At 37.2% G+C, this 22,263-nt stretch overlaps 1 protein-coding gene across 6 annotated transcripts in view; it reads right to left on the bottom strand.

The window, feature by feature from the left end:
• GRIK1 (glutamate ionotropic receptor kainate type subunit 1) overlaps positions 1-22,263 on the bottom strand; it is a 368,711-nt gene that overhangs the window by 18,467 nt on the left and 327,981 nt on the right. For all 6 annotated transcript variants that reach the window (XM_027041741.2, XM_027041743.2, XM_027041742.2 and 3 more), the window contains 3 exons: positions 18,411-18,628; positions 5,926-6,151; positions 141-391 (listed from right to left, as the gene is read on the bottom strand). In XM_027041741.2, coding sequence (XP_026897542.1) covers positions 141-391; positions 5,926-6,151; positions 18,411-18,628 — 695 coding nt within the window. The remainder of the gene's footprint in view (positions 1-140; positions 392-5,925; positions 6,152-18,410; positions 18,629-22,263) is intronic.

Below are 22,263 nucleotides of genomic sequence, written 5' to 3'. Positions count from 1 at the left end.
TTGCTCTAACTCAGAAATGGCTCTTCTGGGCATCTAATTCAATAGACTGTTACAAAAAGGGCAGACATCTTTAAAACCCCCAAACTTAAGACAGATAACACAAACTAAAAACTACCTAATCCTAGAAAGAGATGACTCACCTGTTCAATATCACTGTTCTTCCGTGATTTGTATATAAATTCTCCAATGGCTACAAATACAGAGAGGACCAGTCCAGCAGCCAGAACAATGAATATGCCCCCAATATTTTCTACTCCCAGAGCACTGGCCTCTTTGCTGTCTTCCTCTGGGCAGCCATTTCCCCGCCACCACTTTTCTTTCATCATATGCAGTTTGCCCTCCTCTTGTAGTTGAAGGATAGCGATAGTGATTTTATCCCGGTAAGGAGAGCCTGTAAGGAATGTCATTTGGATATTGGTCACCAAAGGGTTGAAGATGTCAAGAAGGATTATTGTCTTAAAGGTAACTACTTTATGGCTGTTGGGAAATCCCAATCCACAAATTGATTGGCAAAGGGCACACAAGTTGAATTCTATATTTTGAAAGATCAACATAATTGGAGAATGGATAGCTGACATGCTGAGATTAACTCTTGCCCAGGCTGTCTGTTCCTTTTAAACAGGGAGAAGCTGAGCTGGGGATTCTGTGACATACGCTTGCTTCTGGTGAGTTTTTCATAAATCTCTCCCCACGTCGGGGGATTTCGTTGTTCAGATTCTATTTTTTCTCAGTTGTTTAATATTTTGACAGTCTGGCTAGATGAACACCTGTACCATCTTGTCTTCTTCCTAGGGCAGCAGCTAGACATTTCCCAGTCTTCCTTACAATTCATTCAGTATGGTGATGTGATCAGTTTCCAGCCATTAGGAGCTGAAGTGACATAGGACTATTTCCAGTCCTATTTCACATTCTCCCAACATGATTCTCTAGTTTCTCTCTCCCTTTCCCCAAATATTAAGTAGGAAGGAAAGGACTTCAAGTCACTAGGGATAGTGGAACCACCAACTGGAAGGAGTTTGGGTCCCAGGATGACTACATGAAGAAGTCTCTCTTTCAGTCCACGTCGGACCATGACAAGGTCAAGAAACATTTACTGTGTAAGCCATTTGAAAATAGCAAATGTTGGTTACAGTAATTAGTCCATACTGACTAATACACTTAGTAATATGCCATTAAGATTAGGTTTTGGATACTTCAAAGGTTCTACAAAATTCAGTTAGGTTTGGAAAATTTGCAAGGACTTCTTTGATATTTTTTATACTCAAACTTCTAGTAATGTCATCAAACTTTTAATTATGTTAAAAGTACTGACATATGTCTGTAGCCATAGCTTGCCCAGTACTGGATTCCTATGCCAATTAATGCAAAGGAAGAGATTAAAAGATGGTGAGATGCATTTACTCAATTTTTCCTTGGATGTTAAGAATTTTCGTTAACATTTCTTCTACTCATTAGGAAGGTAGTACACCTTGGCTCTTTCTGTTTGCAAACTTTAAAGTTCTTTTTTGGTAGAAATTAAAAAAAAATGCAAAAGATAAAATAGGAAGTAGAAAATGTGTCATCTTAGAACCAAAAGAGATCTAGAAATCATATAGTCCAGTCCACGTATTTTAGACTCCAAGAAATTTAGGATGTGAAAGCATGAGTAAAAGTACTAGTTACTGGCAGAGGCAAAGATTTAACTCATTTCCTCTTACTTCTTACCTAGTGTTATTTCCAGGAAAGCTGTTTTCTCTACTCCACAGCCTGCCCCCCTTCCTGCCTTCAACCTCCACATACACAAACCTTATGTTCCATGGCATATTTTATGTTGGAAAAACAGAAGGTTCACATTGTGGCATTTGTCATTTTTCTTTCTTTCCTCCCAAGACTTCCTAAAGTCATTGTCAGTAGTCAAAATCAAGTTTAAAAGAAGAGCAAAATGTTTTGGAGTTAGATTGTGGCTTGTCAATTAAAAGAATGGATTTTTGGTGAGACAATGGCTCTTGTAAACCAAATTAAAAGATATTGGCCGCTTGCTTAAACACCCCCAGAATAATGGTTAGTGTCAAAATTAGCACCATTAACATACCCATAGCATGTGAGCAATTAAGTGAAACCAGGAGAGCTTTGCTTCAATGTATAATAAAATGCTTTGAAGAGCCTAAGAATGATTCTTACGGTAGGGGTTGCCACTGTAATCCTAGCAGTATGCACAGTGGGCCCTCAGTAAATGTTGGCTGGTGCTCCCCTTCTGCCTTCAGGCTGCACAATACCTGAAACATTCAGACAGATGGGGATCGGATCTCCGTTTAAAGTTATTCTCTAAGGAGGGTAATTTCCAGCCTCCTGGTAACCTGTTTAAGCCATAACCGCTCTCATTCTCTTGAAGCTTTATTTCAAATCCCTCAGGAAGCACATTTCCAGAACTTTTGTCCTGAGAGTCTCAAAGAAGCAAAGGCTTCAATCTTGTGTCGTGACTGAGCTGACTTTGCCAATCTTTGACCATGGGAAAAAGTCTGAAGCCTTCAGGGAGTCAGTGAGAGCAAGAACTAAAGTGTGTGGAGAACTTTTTGTATCTGAATATATTTTAGCTTCATTCTTTGTTGTTGTTACTTAAGTGGACTGAGTGACATGAGAAGTGATTTATGACAAGTCACTTGAAAAAACATATATATATATATACACACACAGATCTTCCCGAATAGCAACTGAGCTTTCTTAAAGAGTCAATTCATCATAGAAGAAGCATCTCACAAATTTATCCAACAGCTGTATTCCCAAGGGATGTATTCTTTCTGAGGTCTGCCATCTGTTCCAATTATTCCTTCATTGTTTTGGGTTTAAAAGCCTGACAGGTTTATAACCAGTATGAAAAATTCCTGGAGTGTATTTCTCTTTATCTAGGGAGGGGTGAAGGCTCTTCAACTTTGGATCTTGTGTGTCAGAGTATGGGTGAGATTGGCAAAAAGTAGACTGAATTGGAACATTCAAATCTCTATATCATATCATATAAAATACAGTGATACTCATCAGAGGGTCAGCCTCATTTACAGGAGGCCAGAGTAATTTTTAAATTGCTGCATTGATTCAGGACTGTTGCAGAAAGAAGTCCCTTGCTTCCTTTCTATTTGCCCTACCCCCAAATTTTAACCGTAGTGTTATATTCTGTTCATTGGAAGAAATGCCCATGAAAAGTCTCATGGTAAAGTACAAATATTCTCAGGAGGAGTGAGACCCATTGTTATTTTCCATCATTATTGCCAGACAGGAAATCTGGTGAGCAAGGCCTAGTTGAAAGGTGGTCAGGTGGGCTTATGGGGTGGAAGACAAAATGAGAAAAGTGCGGTTTTCAACTCTATAATTTAATCTAAACATAATTCTAGGTGGAGACCACAATTACTGCTCTGAGAAGATGCAGAATATAATGCAATCAGTCTTAAGGTCTTGATTTGGAGAGATTTGGGCAAAAGCACCCACGCCTCGTGTTTTTGTCTGACTTATCCATTTATCAGCCCATTTACCTGAAGGCAGCAGTTATGGAATATATAAAAATAGCATCTGCCTCACTCCCCCCACCCATGTTATCAAAAATGAGGTGACAAAGCTTGGTTGGGAAATAGACTTTTTTCAAAAAGAGTCACGGTATTCTTTTAATTAATGTCTAACAATCCCACTGAGTCCCCTGCAGAACATGTTGGCTTAATCACAGGAGAGTTTTCCAGTTGGGGAAACACAAATATGCACTTTACTAGCAGTATTAGTACTGTCATCAGGGAAAGTTATTGAAAAGAAAGAGACAAGAAAGTATTATAGTTTCCTTAGCTAAATCATTCTGCAGATGTATTCGGAATACATTCTTAGTAACAATAATAGAGTTAATTTCTCCATAACATACATTTCTAACACCAGATAGCAGGGAGTAAAATGGTTTGTATTCATGCTGAAATGTAAAGAAAGTTGATCTTTATCTGGTTAATTAAATTAATACTGATCAAAAGCTGAATATGGGATACCTAGTCTCTCTTTTTTTAATGAATTTGTGGCTAAATGTCCTAATATTAGGACAGTCCACTTAAAATCCGAAATTTTAAGTTTTTCAATTCATTTTTTTAAGTTTGTTTATTTTGAGAGAGACAGAGAAAGAGAGCAGGAGGGGCAGAGAGAAAGGGAGAGAGACAGAGAATCCCAAGAGAATCCCCGCTACAGGGCCTGACTTCACAAACCATGAGATCATGACCTGTGTCGGATGCTTACCCAACTGAGCCACCCAGGCACCCCTAAAATCTGGGTTTTTTTTTAATGAAAAATGGAATATCTACATACTTGTGTTCAAATTCGCACACGTGCAATTGACTAACCTAAAAGGCAGGTGCCCCCTTTAGATGTGTCATGCGGTCTCTAATTTTCCAAAGTTGCTACATTCCCTATTGCTTCTTCAAGCAAACAAGCTCATTCAATTATAATATCTGCTTGGCCTCTGTAAGCATTTGAATTTTTGATCCCTGTCTAATGTTGAGGGTTGGACTGGACAATCCCTTTCAAAAAACAAAAATAATACTATCTATAAACAAGCACATCTAATCTACCTTGGATTCTTTATAATATGACATATGACTTGACTGTAACCAAGATTTCTGCTTATTAGACTAGCCCGGTGGTCTAAGATGGCCTCTGATTCCTCTTCTTTGGAATGTTTATCATGGGGCACCTGGGTGGCTCCGTCGGTTAAGCATCTGACTTTGGCTCAGGTCATGATCTCACGGTTTGTGGGCTTGAACCCCACATTGGGCTCTGTGCTGACAGCTCAGAGTCTGGAGCCTGCTTTGATTTTTTGTCTCCCCCCTCACTCTTCCCTTCTCCACTCATACTGTCTCTCTCAAAAATAAGGTAAACATTGAAAAAAATTTGGAATGCTTATCACAAAATTACTAATGACTCATTCAAGAAAAGCATATTACCACCATTCCTGAACATTATCCAATACACTTTTCTATAGAGAGGAATCCATAATCGTCCTTTAAGCATAGAATATAGTTCTATATGTTAGACACACAAGAAAACCTTGCTGTATGTGTCTGTATGCCGACAAGGCAATAATATCCCTAGAGAAAGCAGTAGCACAAAATGTAGAAATAGGAATATTTGGAGGTTTTAGTTTTCCTTGACTGTATCTAACACATTGCCAGAAAAAAACTATAAGTTAATCTTTAACTTTTTTCTTTTATAGATATAGTTTTCATTTTACTTCTATTGACATGGAATTTTAGCCTTTCAATTTTTATCATCTATATGCATAATTAATTTCATTATATTCTAATATAATTTAAGATAGAAAAATTATATAGGCATGTATAGGTACTGAAGGAAATAATGTCAAGAGGATTAATCAGGAAGATTTTCTTTTAAAGATATTTTTTGAGCAGGGCACCTGGCTGGCTCCATCTATTGAGCATCTGACTCTTGATTTCAGCTCATGTAATGATCTCACTGTTTGTTGGTTTGAGCCCCGTGTCAAGCTCTGCACTGACATCTTGGAGCCTGCTTGGGATTCTCTCTCTCCCTCTCTTTCTGCACCTCCACCCCCCCTTCCCAAATAAATAAATAAATTAATTAAAAAATTTACATAAATGAAGGGAAGAGTTGTTTCTTGTCTAAAAAATATTTTTTGAAGGTAAAAATAATACAGTCTATATATTCAAACAAATATCTAGTGGCAGAACTCAAAAGAAATGTGGATTGAAAGTTTATTAAGTTTAATATCTGGGAATGGTCTATTCAAAACATGCCTCTGATCTACATGAGTATTTCCCTTATTTATTGGTCCACTAAAGGCATTGTAGGACTTCTCAGAGTGTGGAGTAGGTATCTCTGCGTTTATTCCCTTCTATCCTTCATAATTGACATTGCCCATCTCAGTCTTGGCTGATGCCTTGCCTCTCTTACCGATAGGTGTTCCCACTCCATAACCTTTGGAGTCAATGAGGCCCCCAATCTGAGTGAGGTTGCAATTTCTCTGCGTCACATACTCAATGCTGGTGGACTCCATCAATAGGGCATAGTCAGTGGTGAGTACTCGTTGGATCCCTTCATCACTGTTTTTTACCAGGGCTGTCTGCTGCCTGCTGCTCATAAATGCCCACATCTTCTCATAGGTAGATATCTTTGATTTCTGCAGGTAAAGAAAGCACACCCCCCCCAGCAAAAGAGCTCTGAGAATATGCATCCTAAAGCCATTCAAAATCCCAGTGGTCCAAATAGTATAGGGATTCTTCCTTTTCACATAGGAAGCCAATGTTGATGATCCTTGGACTTCAGTTTGGTAGTTGAGCCGAGTCCAATTCACTACAGGGAAACATTGGAAGCACTGAGGCAACCATTGAAGGAAAAGGGGATCTTGCCAATTAACGATGTAAGACATTGGCTCAGAATCCTTTTGCTGCTTTCAGTTGGGGAAGAAAGAACACTGTTATCAATGACAGCATTTGCCTAATGAAATGTGGTCACTAAGAACAGATCTTAAAGGCCCACTGGGCCAAGGAGTGACTAGCTAACTCCAGGACTCTACTTACTGACTCCATTCCCCTTCATCTACTTACCTTCAGTTGGCATTGTCTTACTGCTTTCTGGTATGTCCCTCTCAATACCTGACAGCATGCTTTTGCTGGGGACAGCCTTGAGATAAATCACATGCTTTCGCTGCTTTATTTATGAAAGAACTGCCATTCACTCTTATCTTTTCTAGAAAACTTAGAATATAAATGTTCTTTTCAAGTTGAAATTCAGATCAGGAAACTGTGCTGTATTTATATGCTTTTTATGTACGTATTCAATTTTAATTGCAACTATATTTTAGAAAATGAGGACTGAATATTTCATTTCAAAGTGTTCTATGATTTTGTCTTTTCCCTTATTCAGCTTTTTGATAGATTCAATAATAAACCATAAATATGATGCATATGATATATGCATCTATACGTTACATTATCTCATTGTCTTACTTTCTTTGTTAAAATATACTGTCCTAGTTTTCATATTGCTTGGATATGGATTTTCTATTCTTTTGAATAATGATCTATGATTAGACATTTTACATTTTACTCTGTAATTTCCATATTTTTCCAATTTTTTTCCTGAATTTGTCTTCATTTGCATCAACACTCCCCTCCATTTGTTTTGAAAATGAAAGACATTATGGGAATTACTGATAATTCTGAGCTAATTCCAGCCCCTACACACTAGACAGCATCTTTGGCAAGCATAGGGTATATCATCTCAGGAGTGCAGAGAAGCTTAAAACATGATTTGGGGCCATAAGCAATAAATGGAATACCTGTGGAATCAACTCTGGCGTGGTTATTCATGCTCAAGTGGTCCTGGGGGCTCACTTAATTCCTAACTCTATTTAGGACCTGGGTTAATGCTGTAGGCTTTATGAGTTAAGGGAGGACAGATGGCTTTATTTTGGATTGTTAGACATTTGAAGATCCCCCCTGAGAAACGTCCTGTGAGACAAACAACAATTCAATAAACAGTACCTTATAGATACTGGTATTTTATGGAAGCCATTCGATCACGATTAGGCCCCTGCGAATTACTCCTCAACCCCAGAGATATCTGCAAACTGGCGCTCATGTCTTCAAGACAAAGGCATGCTTTTTGGGAATAGGGTCAATGCCTCATTTGTTGGATGATTTCAACCTCTAAGAAAGAGATAATGCTAAATTTACAATAAAGAGCAACTCAAAGGAGTGCAGGGAGGTCAGTCTGTCTTTTGGCAGTAAATACACATCTGGGAAAATTATTCCTCCATCAGGGAACTACTTTAAGGGAAAATAATTTTCTTAGAAGTATGAAATTTTAAAGTTGTCAGAGACTTTAGAAATTGGCTCATTCAAACCGCCATTTTCAGAGAGGAGAAAATTTTGATGTAGAAGATTTAGAGACTTCGTGAAAGTCACAGAACTAGTTAGTATCAGGGCTGATACTGGAACCCAGGACTCCCAACATCTTAAATTAGATGTTCTTTCCACTGGACTGTAGTGATCTTGGGAAGGTGGATATCCTTATTACAAAATTTCTTCTGAGAATGAATTTAATTTCATTTGCTCTACATATGACAATATAGCTTAAATTCATAAACTCATATTATTCTCTGAAGTAGCTTGCTATTTTGTTTCATGTTAACACAAACTTGGAGTCAGCCTCCATATAAAAAATCCCATAAAACATCTATTTTTTTTTATCATGTTTAAATTTTATTAAAAATGAATGTTGTAAATAGAAAACTGGATTTTTAGCCTAGGGAAGTTGAGGACAAAACAAAGTAAATGATTGGTTCATTTATGGTAAATGGACAAGTGTTGGGAGCCTAGGAGTTGAAGATCATGGAAGGAGATGAAAAGATTCAACTCAAAACCTACAAGCCTGTTATTGAGCCTTATCAGGTGTGGTTCTCAAATTATCTGCGTGGGGGTTGTCTAACTTTTCAATACATGACAGACCTATCTGTGGTCTTACTACTTGTGATTAGCATACAGCTTGTATAACATGTGGCTTACTAAGAGCACTCAACAGCCCTCAAGGACAAGTATCTGCTGATCATGTACTTGGTGCCATCACAATATCCGTGAACTACACAACTTATAAACTCAAAACTCTTTATTTCTTTTCTTATCTCGTCACACCTTGGTAACACAATGTTCCCTAAGTTAGCATGCTCTTCATACCACAATATGAGTAGTCTTCTCTATGGAGCCAGAGGTCATGGATCTAATTCAACCACAACTACTTCTTCCTTCTCAGAGTAGAAGGTTATTCCTGATATGAAGTCCCTGGGGTGCTAGAGGGGAAGTCTAGCTGGCATGGACTCCTTTGAAGCATCGAAGGCAAAACCTTCTTCTCAGTAAGAAAACTACCATTTGGTAGAGCACTTGGTCAAGTTGAAGGTACAGGAAACATTCTACAATTCCTCTAACCCCCTCTTGTTATTCTTGCTGGTGCTTAATGATGGTAAACAAAATGTAGCAGAGAATAGCACCCTTCTGCTTCCATTTAAAATTCTCTTTCATCATTTAGCAATTTTGCTGTTATGGGGCTCCATTGTATTCCACATTTGGAATTGTAGACTATTTGAGAAGCTGGGGAGCTTAGAGATATGGGAAGACCCAAAATGTGGCTACATAAAAACCTTTTCAACTGCTAGAAATATCTGTAGTTGGCCCTAACACCTTAGGACACAGTCAGTTTTCTACCACTGGAAATCTACAAGAAGATTGGCACAGTTTGCCTTCAGGATTCTTTAACCTCCATGTTCTACTCTCTGGACCAACTCCTTTGTATTATTTAACTCAGGTCCTGACTTTGGAGACACACAGAAGGTCACATTTAGTTAGTGAAAGAACAAGCACAGAATTAGGATCTCTTTCCTCTTTACCCCTGAGTTCTGGCCATTGTCATACCCTGTTTTGTAATGTTTATTTTTTATTAGGTCAAAAAGTACCATTTTGATAGCCATTAGATTTATTCCTTTTTAATACATTTTCCATTTTTAAGACACAAGTCTTAATAATTCTTTTTTTTAAATTTATTTTTATTTTTTTCAATGTTTTTATTTATTTTTGAGACAGAGACCAAGCATGAGCAGGGGAGGGGCAGAGAGAGAGGGAGATACAGAATCTGAAACAAGCTCCAGGCTCTGAACTGTCAGCACAGAACCCAACATGGGGCTCGAACTCACAGACTGTGAGATCATGACCCGAGCTGAAGTCAGATGCTTAACCGACTGAGCCTCCCAGGCACCCCACAAGTCTTAATAATTCTTAAATGGAACTGTTCGAATGATAGTCTGGATACTTTTGCACTTCTAAATCTTCTGTAGTCTCAGCCTGCTAAATCATTTTAAATAATACATATTAAAAAAAAATAGAAGCAGTGAATGCCTCTTATTTCAATGAATATGCCAAAGGTTAATTAGAATATTTGTAAAGTACTCCGAGCTTCTTAGCAAAAGTCACTAAAACCGAGAAGGTTTCATTTATTAAATCTTAGATCATCTTTTTTTTTTTCTCTTAATACTGCAGGAGCATCAGGTTTCAATAATTTCATTTTGCCTGGTTAAATCTGATTATGTGGCTCTTCTGATGCCGATGAAACATTGTTGGCAAAGATTAAGCATTTTTTCATCTAAAATCTGTTATAAGAGAGTGCTATAGTATCTCCATTTGATGACCACCATTTATTGTTTTTTGGTCTCCCTATAGTGCATGGGAGTTAAACACTCACTGGGAAATGATTTACAATGTGTCTGTGTGCAGTTAAAAACTACTTATTGAAAGCAGTAATAAGAACCAGAACATGCAGGGTTTACTGTTTGACAAACAGTATTCTAAGCACTTTGCATATATTAATTCATTTAATCTTCACGGTGATCACATGAGAAAGATTCCATTACCATGTCTGTTTTATAGGTGAGGAATCAGAAAACCACATGAGGAAATGATAAAGCCAGGGTTTGATTCCAGCAATATGGCTCCAGGGTCTGTGTTCTTAAGCAATGGGGCGGGGGGGGGGGGGGGGGGGCGGGGATCGACAGGGATCTGTTTTAATACACAGAACAACAAACTCATGACTTGGCTAGTTTTAACAGCTAAGTTTTCTAAAGAAACAATTGCAGTAAGTAGCATTGGTATTTTTCTGATAATCAGAGCCCCTGTACCTCTTGTAGTCATCATGTAACATATGGAACTATTTACATAAATTAGACAAAACGTAAGAATTTTCAGGAGTGTGACAGTTGGGACCTAGTTAGAAGTGTGGATATTGTTTATATTTTTTCCTTTAACAGTATTTTGTATTTCATATAGTTCTGTTGTTTTCAGTTTCAGGGTTTCTTCCTGTGTGTATAAATATGTGTAAATTCTTCAGTGTAAGATGGTCTTAAGACTGGTAGAACCTCTGTCTTATAGACATGTGCCTCTAATATCTCATTTTTACTGAGATAAGCATTATTTATCACAATATTTCTTGAACCAGGTTATAAAGCTTCTACATTGGAGATGTATAATCCTATTATTTAGTAAAATGAATAATTGTGCAATTCTATATAAGACCAATACATCTGAAGACTTTATATAGAGATCCATGTTTATATATGCTTATATATATACATATACATATACACATACAATACATATACATATACATATATATAAGCATATATAAATATACCTATATATACATATATACATATATATATGCATAACCACACACACATGCATACACACTGGGATAAATTATTAATATTTGATCTTTATAACCTTATTAAAAGTGATATTATAAATGTGGTGAATATATGCACGTTTAACAAATAAAATGCCAAAACCAGTTACATTTTAAAACCTTCAATTTACTTTTTTTCTTTAGATAAATCCTGATTTAAGAACAATCTTAAAAATCAATCAAAGGTGTGGAAATCATCTATGTAGAAATCCAAGCTTTGGGAGCAAATAGTTGCCTTCAAAGCAATCATTTTCTCTAACACACACAATTAAATATATTATTTCATTAAATAATACATTCTCACGAAATTTTAAAAATATTTAAATTACAAAAATCACTTCAAAAGATCTCAGAAGAAAACATTTATACTTATAGTGAGGGCTTCTGTCTTTCAAATGTATGTAATATGATCATTGCAGTTGATCATGCTCTTATCTTGATAGAAAGTTATGATATTTGCAGAATCTCCAAGGTTTTAAAAATTCATGTTCCCCTTTAAAAAACTCCCTCAGTGGGATTTAAACACCTTTGCTAAAACATTTTTCATGTTTTTTTCCTCCTGTCTAGAGTTAAAGATTGGTCCATTACAGGCAATATTACAGGATTTGAAAAAGGTTAGCTTTAATTGACCTCATAGATTTCTTCCCAAACAAATACAGTTTTAACCTATGGGACTTAACATTTTGGGTACTGGTGGTAAAATTAGCTGAATCTTTCAAACACAAGCTAATATCTTCTTATGCAGAGAAGTTTGAGAAATGTCTTTCATTTTGTGCTTCTTTATATGACTATTTCTGTCTGAAACCTGTCTCCTCATAATGGCTCATTGCTTCAGTTCCACTGGTGTGGTGCTCAATAACTTTTTTGAAATGTCTTTGGGCTTGATGACAGCTCCTAACCACCCCCTGGAAGGAGATTATAAAGGTTAGAGAGTCCCTTATTCCCATAGCTGGTCCAAAGTCCGTAGACCATGAAAGCCAGAAATGACAAGTCTGTTATGATTTTTTTAAACCTATTTTATCCAAGTCATTTTAGACTGAATCATGATCTAATCTGTGTAATCCTCTGGCTTGGGTCTGAGAGGATAGTGATTTGTTACAAGGCAAGCTTCTACTGCGAAACATTTCTTACATGAGCATTTTCTACCTTTCTGGCTCACAAGGACTTCTGATGTTCACACCACTTCCTGTCTGCACAAGACATGCTACTTAGTCCCATGTTGCATTGTTTTTAACAAGTCTGTGTGCATCTTGTCTCTTTATTGCTCTTCAGGTCTTCAAGCTTTGTACACACTTTTATACCTGTCCCTCTCTTGTCTCTTACAGTGCCAACCTCAGGTGCTGGTCAAATTGGAGATCTTAGAAAGCATATAAATTAAGATGAATCCATCTGAACTACTGTACTCTGCTTCTAAGTTGAATTCTAAGGACATCCTCACCATCTGTTTCCTACCTACCATCTGGAAGTAGTTCTTCTGCAAACACCATGTATGCATTTAGGAAAGCTTCCAAAGACTAAGTCTTTGTTTGGCCTGGCCTCTGGAGGTCTTTGAGATCTTGGGGGCACAGGTATTTCCTCTGGATTTCTTTGTCCGTTAGTAGAAGGCACACCTTCCAGAGATCAGTGACAGTAAGAAAGTGGAACAAGGACCAAATTAGAGTTTTTTAAATCCACAGGAATTAGAAAAGTAGGACTTACAGGTAGGGGTGTTGAATGCTAATGGTGATGATGTTATTGGTGAAAATTACAGTAAATTCTAACGTCCTGATTGTTTGAAATTTTCCAAGTAGTGTTATAAACACATGACCTCTATGAAGTTATTTATTCCTTAAAATAATCTTATAAGCTAGCTTTTATCCTCAATAAACAGAAAGGGAAATCAGGGGCATGGAGTTTAAAAAACTTGCCAAGGTCAGTATAGCTAATAAGCCAATAACAAACCAATTACTATCTTAGCTAATATAGCTAATAAAGTCAGAATCTGAAGCTATGCTGCCTTGCTCCAGAATATGTAATCTGAAGCACTTCACCATAAATTTTAATTTATATCCCAGCAATTGGTGTTAGGCATATCTCCTGAGAAGACTGGCTGGTATCCTCTATCTCTGAACAATAGACTGGCACCATTATTCTGTTTGGAGGTTGGTTTGCAAGGGGCACTGGGATATCCTCCTTTTTAGACCTCAAACTGTGCTTAGACTTTTTACAACAAGGCCTTCTTTAACTGGAAAAAAAAATGTGACTTGCTAAACTGTCATCATGAGACCAAAGTTTGGACTATTCCCTTTACCCTGAAAGGTAATTAATAGAATTACATCAAGGAGAAAGAACAGAAGTTTTGTACTTTCCTTACCTTCTATGAGAGATGGAGAAAACTAATGTCTTAGTGCTCCATTATGAAAGGGAAAGCTGGAGCTGGATGCCATTGCTGTCAATTTTCTTGGGTATAAATGAGGTAATGGTTCGTGTTGACCTTGGGGATGCTACACCCACGTTGTGTCCACAGGTTGGCCATGAACTGACTGATCTTTGTACTTCCTAAGATGCTGGTGGTGGTCTTGGGGAGTTAGAAGGGCAGGGAAAACTTTTACCGTTCAAGCGTTTGAAACAGTAGAAAGAACCAAGAAATTCTGCAGCAGAGAGTTGAGAAACCAATCCAGTTAATATCATATTATGATTTAGTATTATCCCTAGTGGGATAAAGAAAAGGGAGTTTGTTGAAAAATTCTCCCAAATGAAGTCTCTTGAGATTCTAAATTATTAAAACACTGACTTATAAAAAGAGTCCATTTATTAACAATACAAACAAGACAAGGAGAAATAAAAGATCCCCAAATATCAGGGGATTTCCTGAGACATCTTTAACAGTCCCTGGATGGCTGATAAAATACTCTTCCTCTCTTTAACCTTGTCTTGGTAATTGGCCTAGTGGTAACTGACATCCTTTGAACAAATAGATATTATATCATCCCCAGTGTTGAAGACTTTAAGACTCAAAGTGCTGACGACCTTGAGAAAATATAATGTTTAATAAGCATCATTAACAGAGTGACTTTGGCCACAAAACTTAAGAGTTGTTCCTTTCTCTGGACAATATCAAATTCCAGGTGTCCACCTAGAGCTTTGTGAATGCATGTGAAATTGAATTTATGATTTAACCCTGGTTTTCTTGTGTAAACACAGTCTCTGATGACCAATGTAGTTATTCTGTATACAAATGACTCAGTGAAGGAAAAATGCTTCAGCCTTTCCTGTCTTAGACACATAGTACCTTGACTAACACTTGCTTAATAGATGTCAGTTTATTCCCTCAGCCTTACCTGAATTCAGATGGTAGAGAGCGGAATTTCACCTGAGCTATTTGAACAAATTAAATTTTGGGGTGTTTTTCATGTTGAAAATCAAGTAAACTAAATTTTAAATCTAGGGTTGTGCTGTCTGCAAGAGTAGAAAAGTCTAGCGGAAAAAACCCAATAGATTTTGACTGAAACTTTAGTAAGCAACTTCTGGCCACACTTTTCAAAGAGAAACTTCTCTAAATTCTTGTGGTCTAGAGACCACATGTGAGCAATTAGGGTATTTTGTGTCTTCACAAATTTTGATAATTTCTACAGTTCTTTCCTTTTCGGTACTTCCTATTCCATAGCTCTAAAAACCGTTTAGAATCAATTTGAAAACAAAAGGACAGATTTCTACCATTTGGATGCTGCCAGAGGTAGGAAAAAAAAAAGTTTCTTCCCCTGGGAACAAAAGCACTTGAAGTTACACTGTGTGTGATAAGAAAATGCTTCTTATTAGAACCTTCCTTGTGGTTGAGTGGAGATGAGACCCATCTGAGCAAATGGATTATGACCCCAAAATGGATTCTGATCCAGGTTATACTAAGCAAAGATGGTTTTTCTTACTCATTCAATAGCCCAAGAGAGGATATTGTCTTCAATTGAGAGAAAGTGAGGGAGGGAGCCCCGATGGCACAGCTGAGGTGAAATGGTAATGAAGAGCACGGTCAGGACTGAGGTTTTTGACCATTAACTACTGTCACTCAGTGACTCCAGGTGGAACTACCCTGAAAGCTGACAGCCTGGAATGTTTCTTTCCCTTGTGGAGTAATCCAGCTTAAGAACCCTGAGTGTGTATCCCTCTGAAGCTTTCTGACAGCTTGCCTCCCTCAAGGGGAAAACTAAATCGGATTTAGTCCTTGTTCTCTTTTTACAAATAAATTCCTTCTTGATAAATAAGGTTGCTGGGCTACAAGCTAACTTATAAATCGAGGAACATGGCAACAGTGTCTTTTCCTGTGTGGGTCTCTATTATCCCTGCTGCTGTGGTCTGAATGTGTCCCCTGAAATTCGTATGTTGGAATCTTTAACCCCCAAAGATGATGGTATTAAGAAGTGAGGCCTTTGGGAGGTGTTGAAGTCATGAGGATGGAGCCATTATGAATGGGATGAGTGCCTTATTAAAGAGGCTCCAGAGAGAACCCTTGTCCCTTCCTCCATGTGAGGATACAATAAAGAGTCTGTGACCTGAAAGAGGGCCCTCAACTCAACCATGCTAACGCCTTGATCTCAGACTTCCAGCCTCTGGAAGTGGAGAAACACATTTCTATTTTTTATAAGCTACCCAGTCTGTGGTATTTCATGACAGTAGCCTGAATGGACAAAGACACTTGCTCTCTTCCCTCCCTCCATCTTTCTTAGAATTCATTAGTACATTTGTTTGGTTTTTGGAAACATGTTTTCTGAGGGCCTGCTATGTGCTAGGCATTGCTTTAGGTTCTGGGGACATAATGGCAAACAAAAGAAAGAAATTCTCTACCTTCAAGGAGCTTACTCTGAGGCTTGGCTGAAGCCTGCCTCTTCCATTGACAGATTTGTAAATTTGGGGCAAGCTATTTAACTGAGTTGTGCCTCATTTTCTTTGTATAATGGGAATAATATCAGTACTTGCCTCAAATGGTCTTTATGAGGATCAGATGAGATCATCTATGTAGAACATTTAGAAACAGAGTGCGTGGCTATGAGCTAGGGTGCTGGGCATGCTGCTACTTTTCACTGATGTTGCTGGTACTATGATCACATTCTTTCTCCCTGAGATGTTTCTTGAATCATCATTTGTCTGGTGACCTGAGAGACCACTTTCATTTGTGCCTCATTTTCAGGGCCAAGGAGCAAGCAGGAACCCTCTATGAAAATGCCCAGGGAGTAGAAGTTGTGAGAGTAGCTCATGACTGTTGTAGGGAAATGTGCTATCCAACACACTGTAATGTGGCCACCCCAGGGTCCTGCTGGAATAATGGGGACCAGCACCCTTTATATACAAAGAGGCATGTGGGCAGAAAGAGATCAAAATGAGGCCAAGGGATGCTTTGTGAATACACAGATGATTTGCACAGGAGCAACGTCAGGCCCATTGCTTTTGCAAACGGCAGCCTCTCTCTCTTCTGTATTTGTAGTATACATCCAGAAGGTAGGAGAATCTTCTCTGCCTCTACTTATCTACTTCCCAATACTTTAAAACTTTCTGATACTGGTGAAAGAGGTAAATCATTTCAGGTTTTTTCCAGACATACCCAATTCTACTTTGGCAGTGTCCCTCAGTCCTATATGCCTTGCAGGTAACTTTCCTGGTTTCTGACAAGCATCGTGATGAATCACTAGCTTGGAGTAACTTCTGTCTCTTCACACTATTGATTTTACAAAAATCCAAGCTTTCAGAAGCATGGAAAGCCATATATTTAATGTCATTTGTCCTTAAAACAACACTCGTCTAGGGAAGACACAATCACCGCCCTTTATACATTCAGTAAATCAATGACAGATTTCTTAAAATGAAAAGAATGTTTAAAAATCATTTTTTTCTAACAGAGAGGAAAAGTAAATCCTAACTTTTTATGGTGCTCTGTTTTTGATAAACCTCTGGGTATAGTTTACTCTTAAAGTAATTTTTATTTATTAATTAGTATTGTTATTGTTGAATAAAATTTACTGCATAAGTGGTACCTGTTTTGGTGAACCAACACTGGTAACAACGAATTGTTCCTTTTTTCACCCTTAGTTTTTTTATTCCTAAATTAGTATCTACTCAATCCTGGGACGACAACTTCATTTTTGGTAATCTAGATGTGAAACCTTGACACAGGTGTTTTTAGAATTTATTTCGGTTGCGCTACTGTTTTTCTTTTTCTTTGTCTTCACATGTACAGTTGCCTCTTTAAAGAAGGTTCTAACCCATCCCTGTCATAGACCAAGCTTGTGACTTTGAGCAGATAATTTAGCTTCTGAAGGCTTTGTTCTCTTCATAAGTAAAGCCAAGGGCTGACCTTCATGATCTCTAAGGTGTTTTTGTTATCTCTACACCTCCCAGGGTCTATTGAAATCCCACCACCCCGCCTACCCATGGAGCCTATTGTGTCCGAGATTGCATAATAAAAGTACTAAGGCTTATTTCATAGGCAAGGAAGAAATCAGTTGCATCACTCTAAGTAAGTAATTACAAATACTGGAACAATGAAATGCACTTGACAATAAAACTATGTGACTCTAACTTTAATTCTCCTTTGGTGCTTTGGAAGGCACTCCAAGCTATTGGAAAGCTTCAGGCTACCCTGGTGGCACCGTCCTCACTGGTGCAGATACAATATTTGACTGGACTCCCTCAGAATGTTTTTGGTTCTGAATCTCCAAATAAATTCCAGTGTCAATATGTTTATTTGTTATCCGTTTCTATCTCATTAGATACAGAACAGAAAGAACAAAACAATGATATTCAAGTATTCTGTAATCTGTCAGAATTTCAAATTAAGGAATCTTCGTTTTATAGGTTCCATGCATGAGTGATTAGTTAATGGGTAGTTGAGCTGTATTCAGAAAACAGCATTTTTGTTGCTGTTGTTGTTCTAGTGACGGCAAGAAGATACTGACCTATAGATCTGAGTGTACTAAACTGGGGATAGAGGAACCAGAGAAACTGCTTTATACTGACTGCTGGGGGCACATATGTTCCTTGTAATGGGAGTGTGTCATAGTAAATTTTATTATTTTTTTTAAACCTGCCCCCCCCATCTTTATTTTTAAGAGAGACTCTTCTATTCCACGTTTCCCTCCCCTCGGTATGAGGTAACCCTTGAGAACCCATTGTCAGTTTCTTACCTTGAAGAAGGTCATTGTGGATCCATCTCTGACTGCCCCATATTCTATCTTGGTTTGCTTTGCCAGATCATCTGCTGAATCTATGGGGGATTCCATTCTCTCCACTGTCAAGAAGGCAGCCAGGTTGGCAGTGTAGGATGAAATGATGATTAAGGTGAAAAACCACCATATCCCGCCAACTATTCTGGTTGATAGAGCTTTGGGCATCAGCTCTGATCCTATGATGGTGTCACCAGAATAAGAGTGTTAAGCAAAGTTAAAAGAGAGAAGACTTATGATTCAACACTAGTCTAGAGATCATGCATTTTTGTGACATGAAAATTATAAAGCCATCAAAGACTTGCTCTCTTGTGTGTAGGTGAAATAGAAGTATTTTTTCGAATTAGAGCAAAATCTAAATAATCTTTTTCACTAATCACAATTATTGCTTAAAATGCAACTTATTGACATTTGATGGTATTAAATGTGTTTAACCCTGAGATATTCTATGTCTAAAATTTATAAGAGTTAGTTTAGTTGCTTAGATCTGAGTTTGTTTGCTTGTTTTTGTTGAAAAGTCAACCCCCAATCTTTGGATGCTTTTATTAAACTTTTAGATATGTACCTTATTGTGTGAAATAAAGTCTTATCAGTTTTTATACAGCTATGAAAACTTTGAAGTGCTAACATATTTTTATTTAAGGTTAAAGGATATGAGAAACTTTTAAAAGATTAACATATTATGCCATTTGTCTCATGTACTTTAATAAGACATTAGGATTTTACAATAAAATGAAATAGGATAAAGCCACGCTTGACAGCAGATGAATCCTTTTTCATTGTTTTATGCTACTTTTAAAGTCAAAATTATTTTTTTTCTAATGTATATTCTTAATTGACTGAGGAGAATGTATTCACTGAAAAACATACTTTTGTTTTTTTAAAGTGCTCTTTTATTAATTATACATCAATGACTGGCTGTTTCTTAAGTGGAAAGGGGCTCTTTCTGGTAAAAAAAAAAATCCATTTTTATATGTCATCCAATGATTATTGTGAAAGATAACATGGAGAGGCACTTAACATGTTTTCTAAGAGACCCTTTCTCTCTAAAAGAAAGGGTCTATGGGCCAAGTGTCCTTACACAAAGGTTAGACATTTGTGAAGACTCCCTAGCTCAAAACTGTTGGTCAACCTGAGCTATGAAGGTCAATGAATCCAGTAGTAGAATTAAAAGGGATAGAAGGGGATATGCAGGGCTCTTTCCAGTTGTTCTGATTCATGGGTAGATTTTGGCTACTCTGCTTGCCTGAAATTCACCATGGGTTCTGTACTTGGCATTTCCTCCATGAACTTGGGGGCATGATAAGTTTATATGACTAGGTAAAAAGTGGAAGAAAAACACCCTAAATGTAAAAATCCAAAACGTGAAGTAGAACAGGGGAAATATCTGGTTTCAAAGATTCTTTCACTATTCTGATTGGGTGTTTTGAAGTTTTGTAGTCAATGGCTTAAGATGGAAAGGGGAATTGGAGTTTACCAATCCACAGATAAATGAGTTTATGCTCAAATTTAATCTATAAACAGATATACATATTGCTCATGAAATCAAAGCCAGCTCGGGGCTCATGATAAGCAGATCAAGGTTGGCAGAGTTTCCGGGCTTTGAATTAACAGATATATTTTCCTAATGCTCTTAGGAAATCTAGGAGCTTTATTCTCTTTTAATGAGGTAAATAGTTTCATTGCAATTTGTATTTCCTTCTTTTGTTTGTTTGAATTTGGGTGTGTAATATTACACAGATTTATAATAGTTTCCATTAAATTGCCTCCAAGGATTTAGTGGGATAGTTTGTTGCTGTTGTTTTAATCTTGTGGTTTAATGGGATTTATATGCCTGTGGGTGTCTGCGTGTGTTTAATGCCCAAGGTTGTTTCATATCTTTGTACTTAATTGATCTAGCAGCCTTTTGGCAGTGTGATATTATTTAGATCTTTAGTTGCTTATCATTAAAATACCATTTATTTCATAAAATAGCCATGGGAAAGAAGTAATACAGTTAATATAGATATATTTTCTTAGCTTATAGTTATAGATTTTCTCCTATAAATTTATGCTTATGTTATTTTGTAGCATTCGTGAAAATATAAGGTAGTAATTTGTTATTTGTGTAATTATGTATTATGCGGCAGCAAAACTGGATAAACCCATTGATAACCAACCTCTGACAGGTAACAAAAAATACAAATTCGCATCTAGCATATTTAAAATAAATGTACTTTTGAATGAAGTTGTGGAAATTGAAAAAAATAATTAGTAGAAACCTACTCAGATTGCATTTTAAACCCTTGGCATATGATATAAATTAGATTTCTGGATATGTCATTGTGTTTTTTATTGTCACATAGTTTTGTGACTTTCATGACCCTCAGTGTTAACTGAAATACTTAGAAATGGCTTTCTTCAAATAGAGATGATCTGTCCAAGTTCAGAAGTAGAGAGAATGAAGTTATGAAAGCAATAAAAGTTGAGTGAAACATCCTTAGAAAATTTTGGGATGAGAGACAATACTTGCTGAAGTCCCTTTAGTGCCTTTTACGGCAGACATGACAGCCAATCCTGATCCAGACTTTGCTCACGCTCTGTAGAAAAGAGAAAGTCTGATCATCACATTAAAAAAGAAATTAAACAAATGGTTTCCAATTGAGTACAGTGACAAGCTTCTGCTAACAAGAGAGAGCACAACAGTTGATACAGAAGGTTGCTACCTGGTCCAATGCCACATGCTAAAGACAGATGCACTAGGAGTCATCAGTACCACAAATTTGTATACGATGATATTTCAACTGACAAATATTTTTAAACTTCTTGAAAAACAAGCAGAGTCTGGTTGGGGCTGACTGTCATGTACCCAAGGTAGTGGTAACGATCAGACACTGCATCCCATGGTTTGCTGTGGATGATGGTAAACTCCAAACAGAATATGAAAGAGATTTGGGGAGGTGGGTGCACTCATATGACACAAGACAGTCATGATCATATATACCTGCATGGACTTGCTGCGTGCTCTTTGAAACCCATGTCTATATTTTTCTATTCTAATGGTGTAGAAAGGCAAGCTATAGTGTGTGGGGGAGGGGTCGGTCTCCCTATTTTTTGAAAGTAATTCCTTACAAGATAAATGTCCTAAAAATTAAATGCATTGGTAAAGCAGAATATAGCTTCTAATGGGTTTTCCTGCAGAACTTAAAGTTCTGTGCGATGCTCTAAACTTACCCAACTGATTCGTAGTAAATTAGATGCTATGTCTATACGTATTTAACGATGCCCACATAAACTATGCTGAACTGCCAGATGAGAGAATTTACTCACTTTCCTCAAATATTTGGCATTTCCACACTACAGACCCTTGTTCTCTCTCTCTATCATTTGTAGACACAGAATGTAAACATTTCCAGTGGTATTATAATAACTCCCTTACGAGAAGCCTTAGGTTCACCCCCAAGTAACAAACATATTTAATATATATTCTTGCTGAATTTTCTTTGCCAATTTATTTAGCAGCTTATTGTCAAATGAGCAGATTATTCTAAAACGACAGCATCTGTGACTTATGATTTTCTTAAATTAATGCATTTAATCTTGGGAAGTCTTTTCTAGACCATACGCCTAGAATCAAAGCTGAGGAAAATCCACAAAAGCGTTGGATTTCTTCCAAAGTTTAAAAAAAACTCCCTCCTCCTTCCCCACCCAAATCAAAATCCCCACATCATAGGAACTATAGAAAATATATTACAACTCTGTGGATTGGATTTCATTTCCTCAACCTTGAGAGTTTACTGTTGCTGTGCTTACTGATCAAGGAAGACTGAAAAGT

Source organism: Acinonyx jubatus, chromosome C2, assembly GCF_027475565.1.
Source record: "Acinonyx jubatus isolate Ajub_Pintada_27869175 chromosome C2, VMU_Ajub_asm_v1.0, whole genome shotgun sequence".
Classification (NCBI taxonomy): Eukaryota; Metazoa; Chordata; class Mammalia; order Carnivora; family Felidae; genus Acinonyx; species Acinonyx jubatus.
The sequence above is the reverse complement of the archived record's forward strand: the minus strand, read 5'-3'. Positions and strand labels throughout refer to the sequence as shown.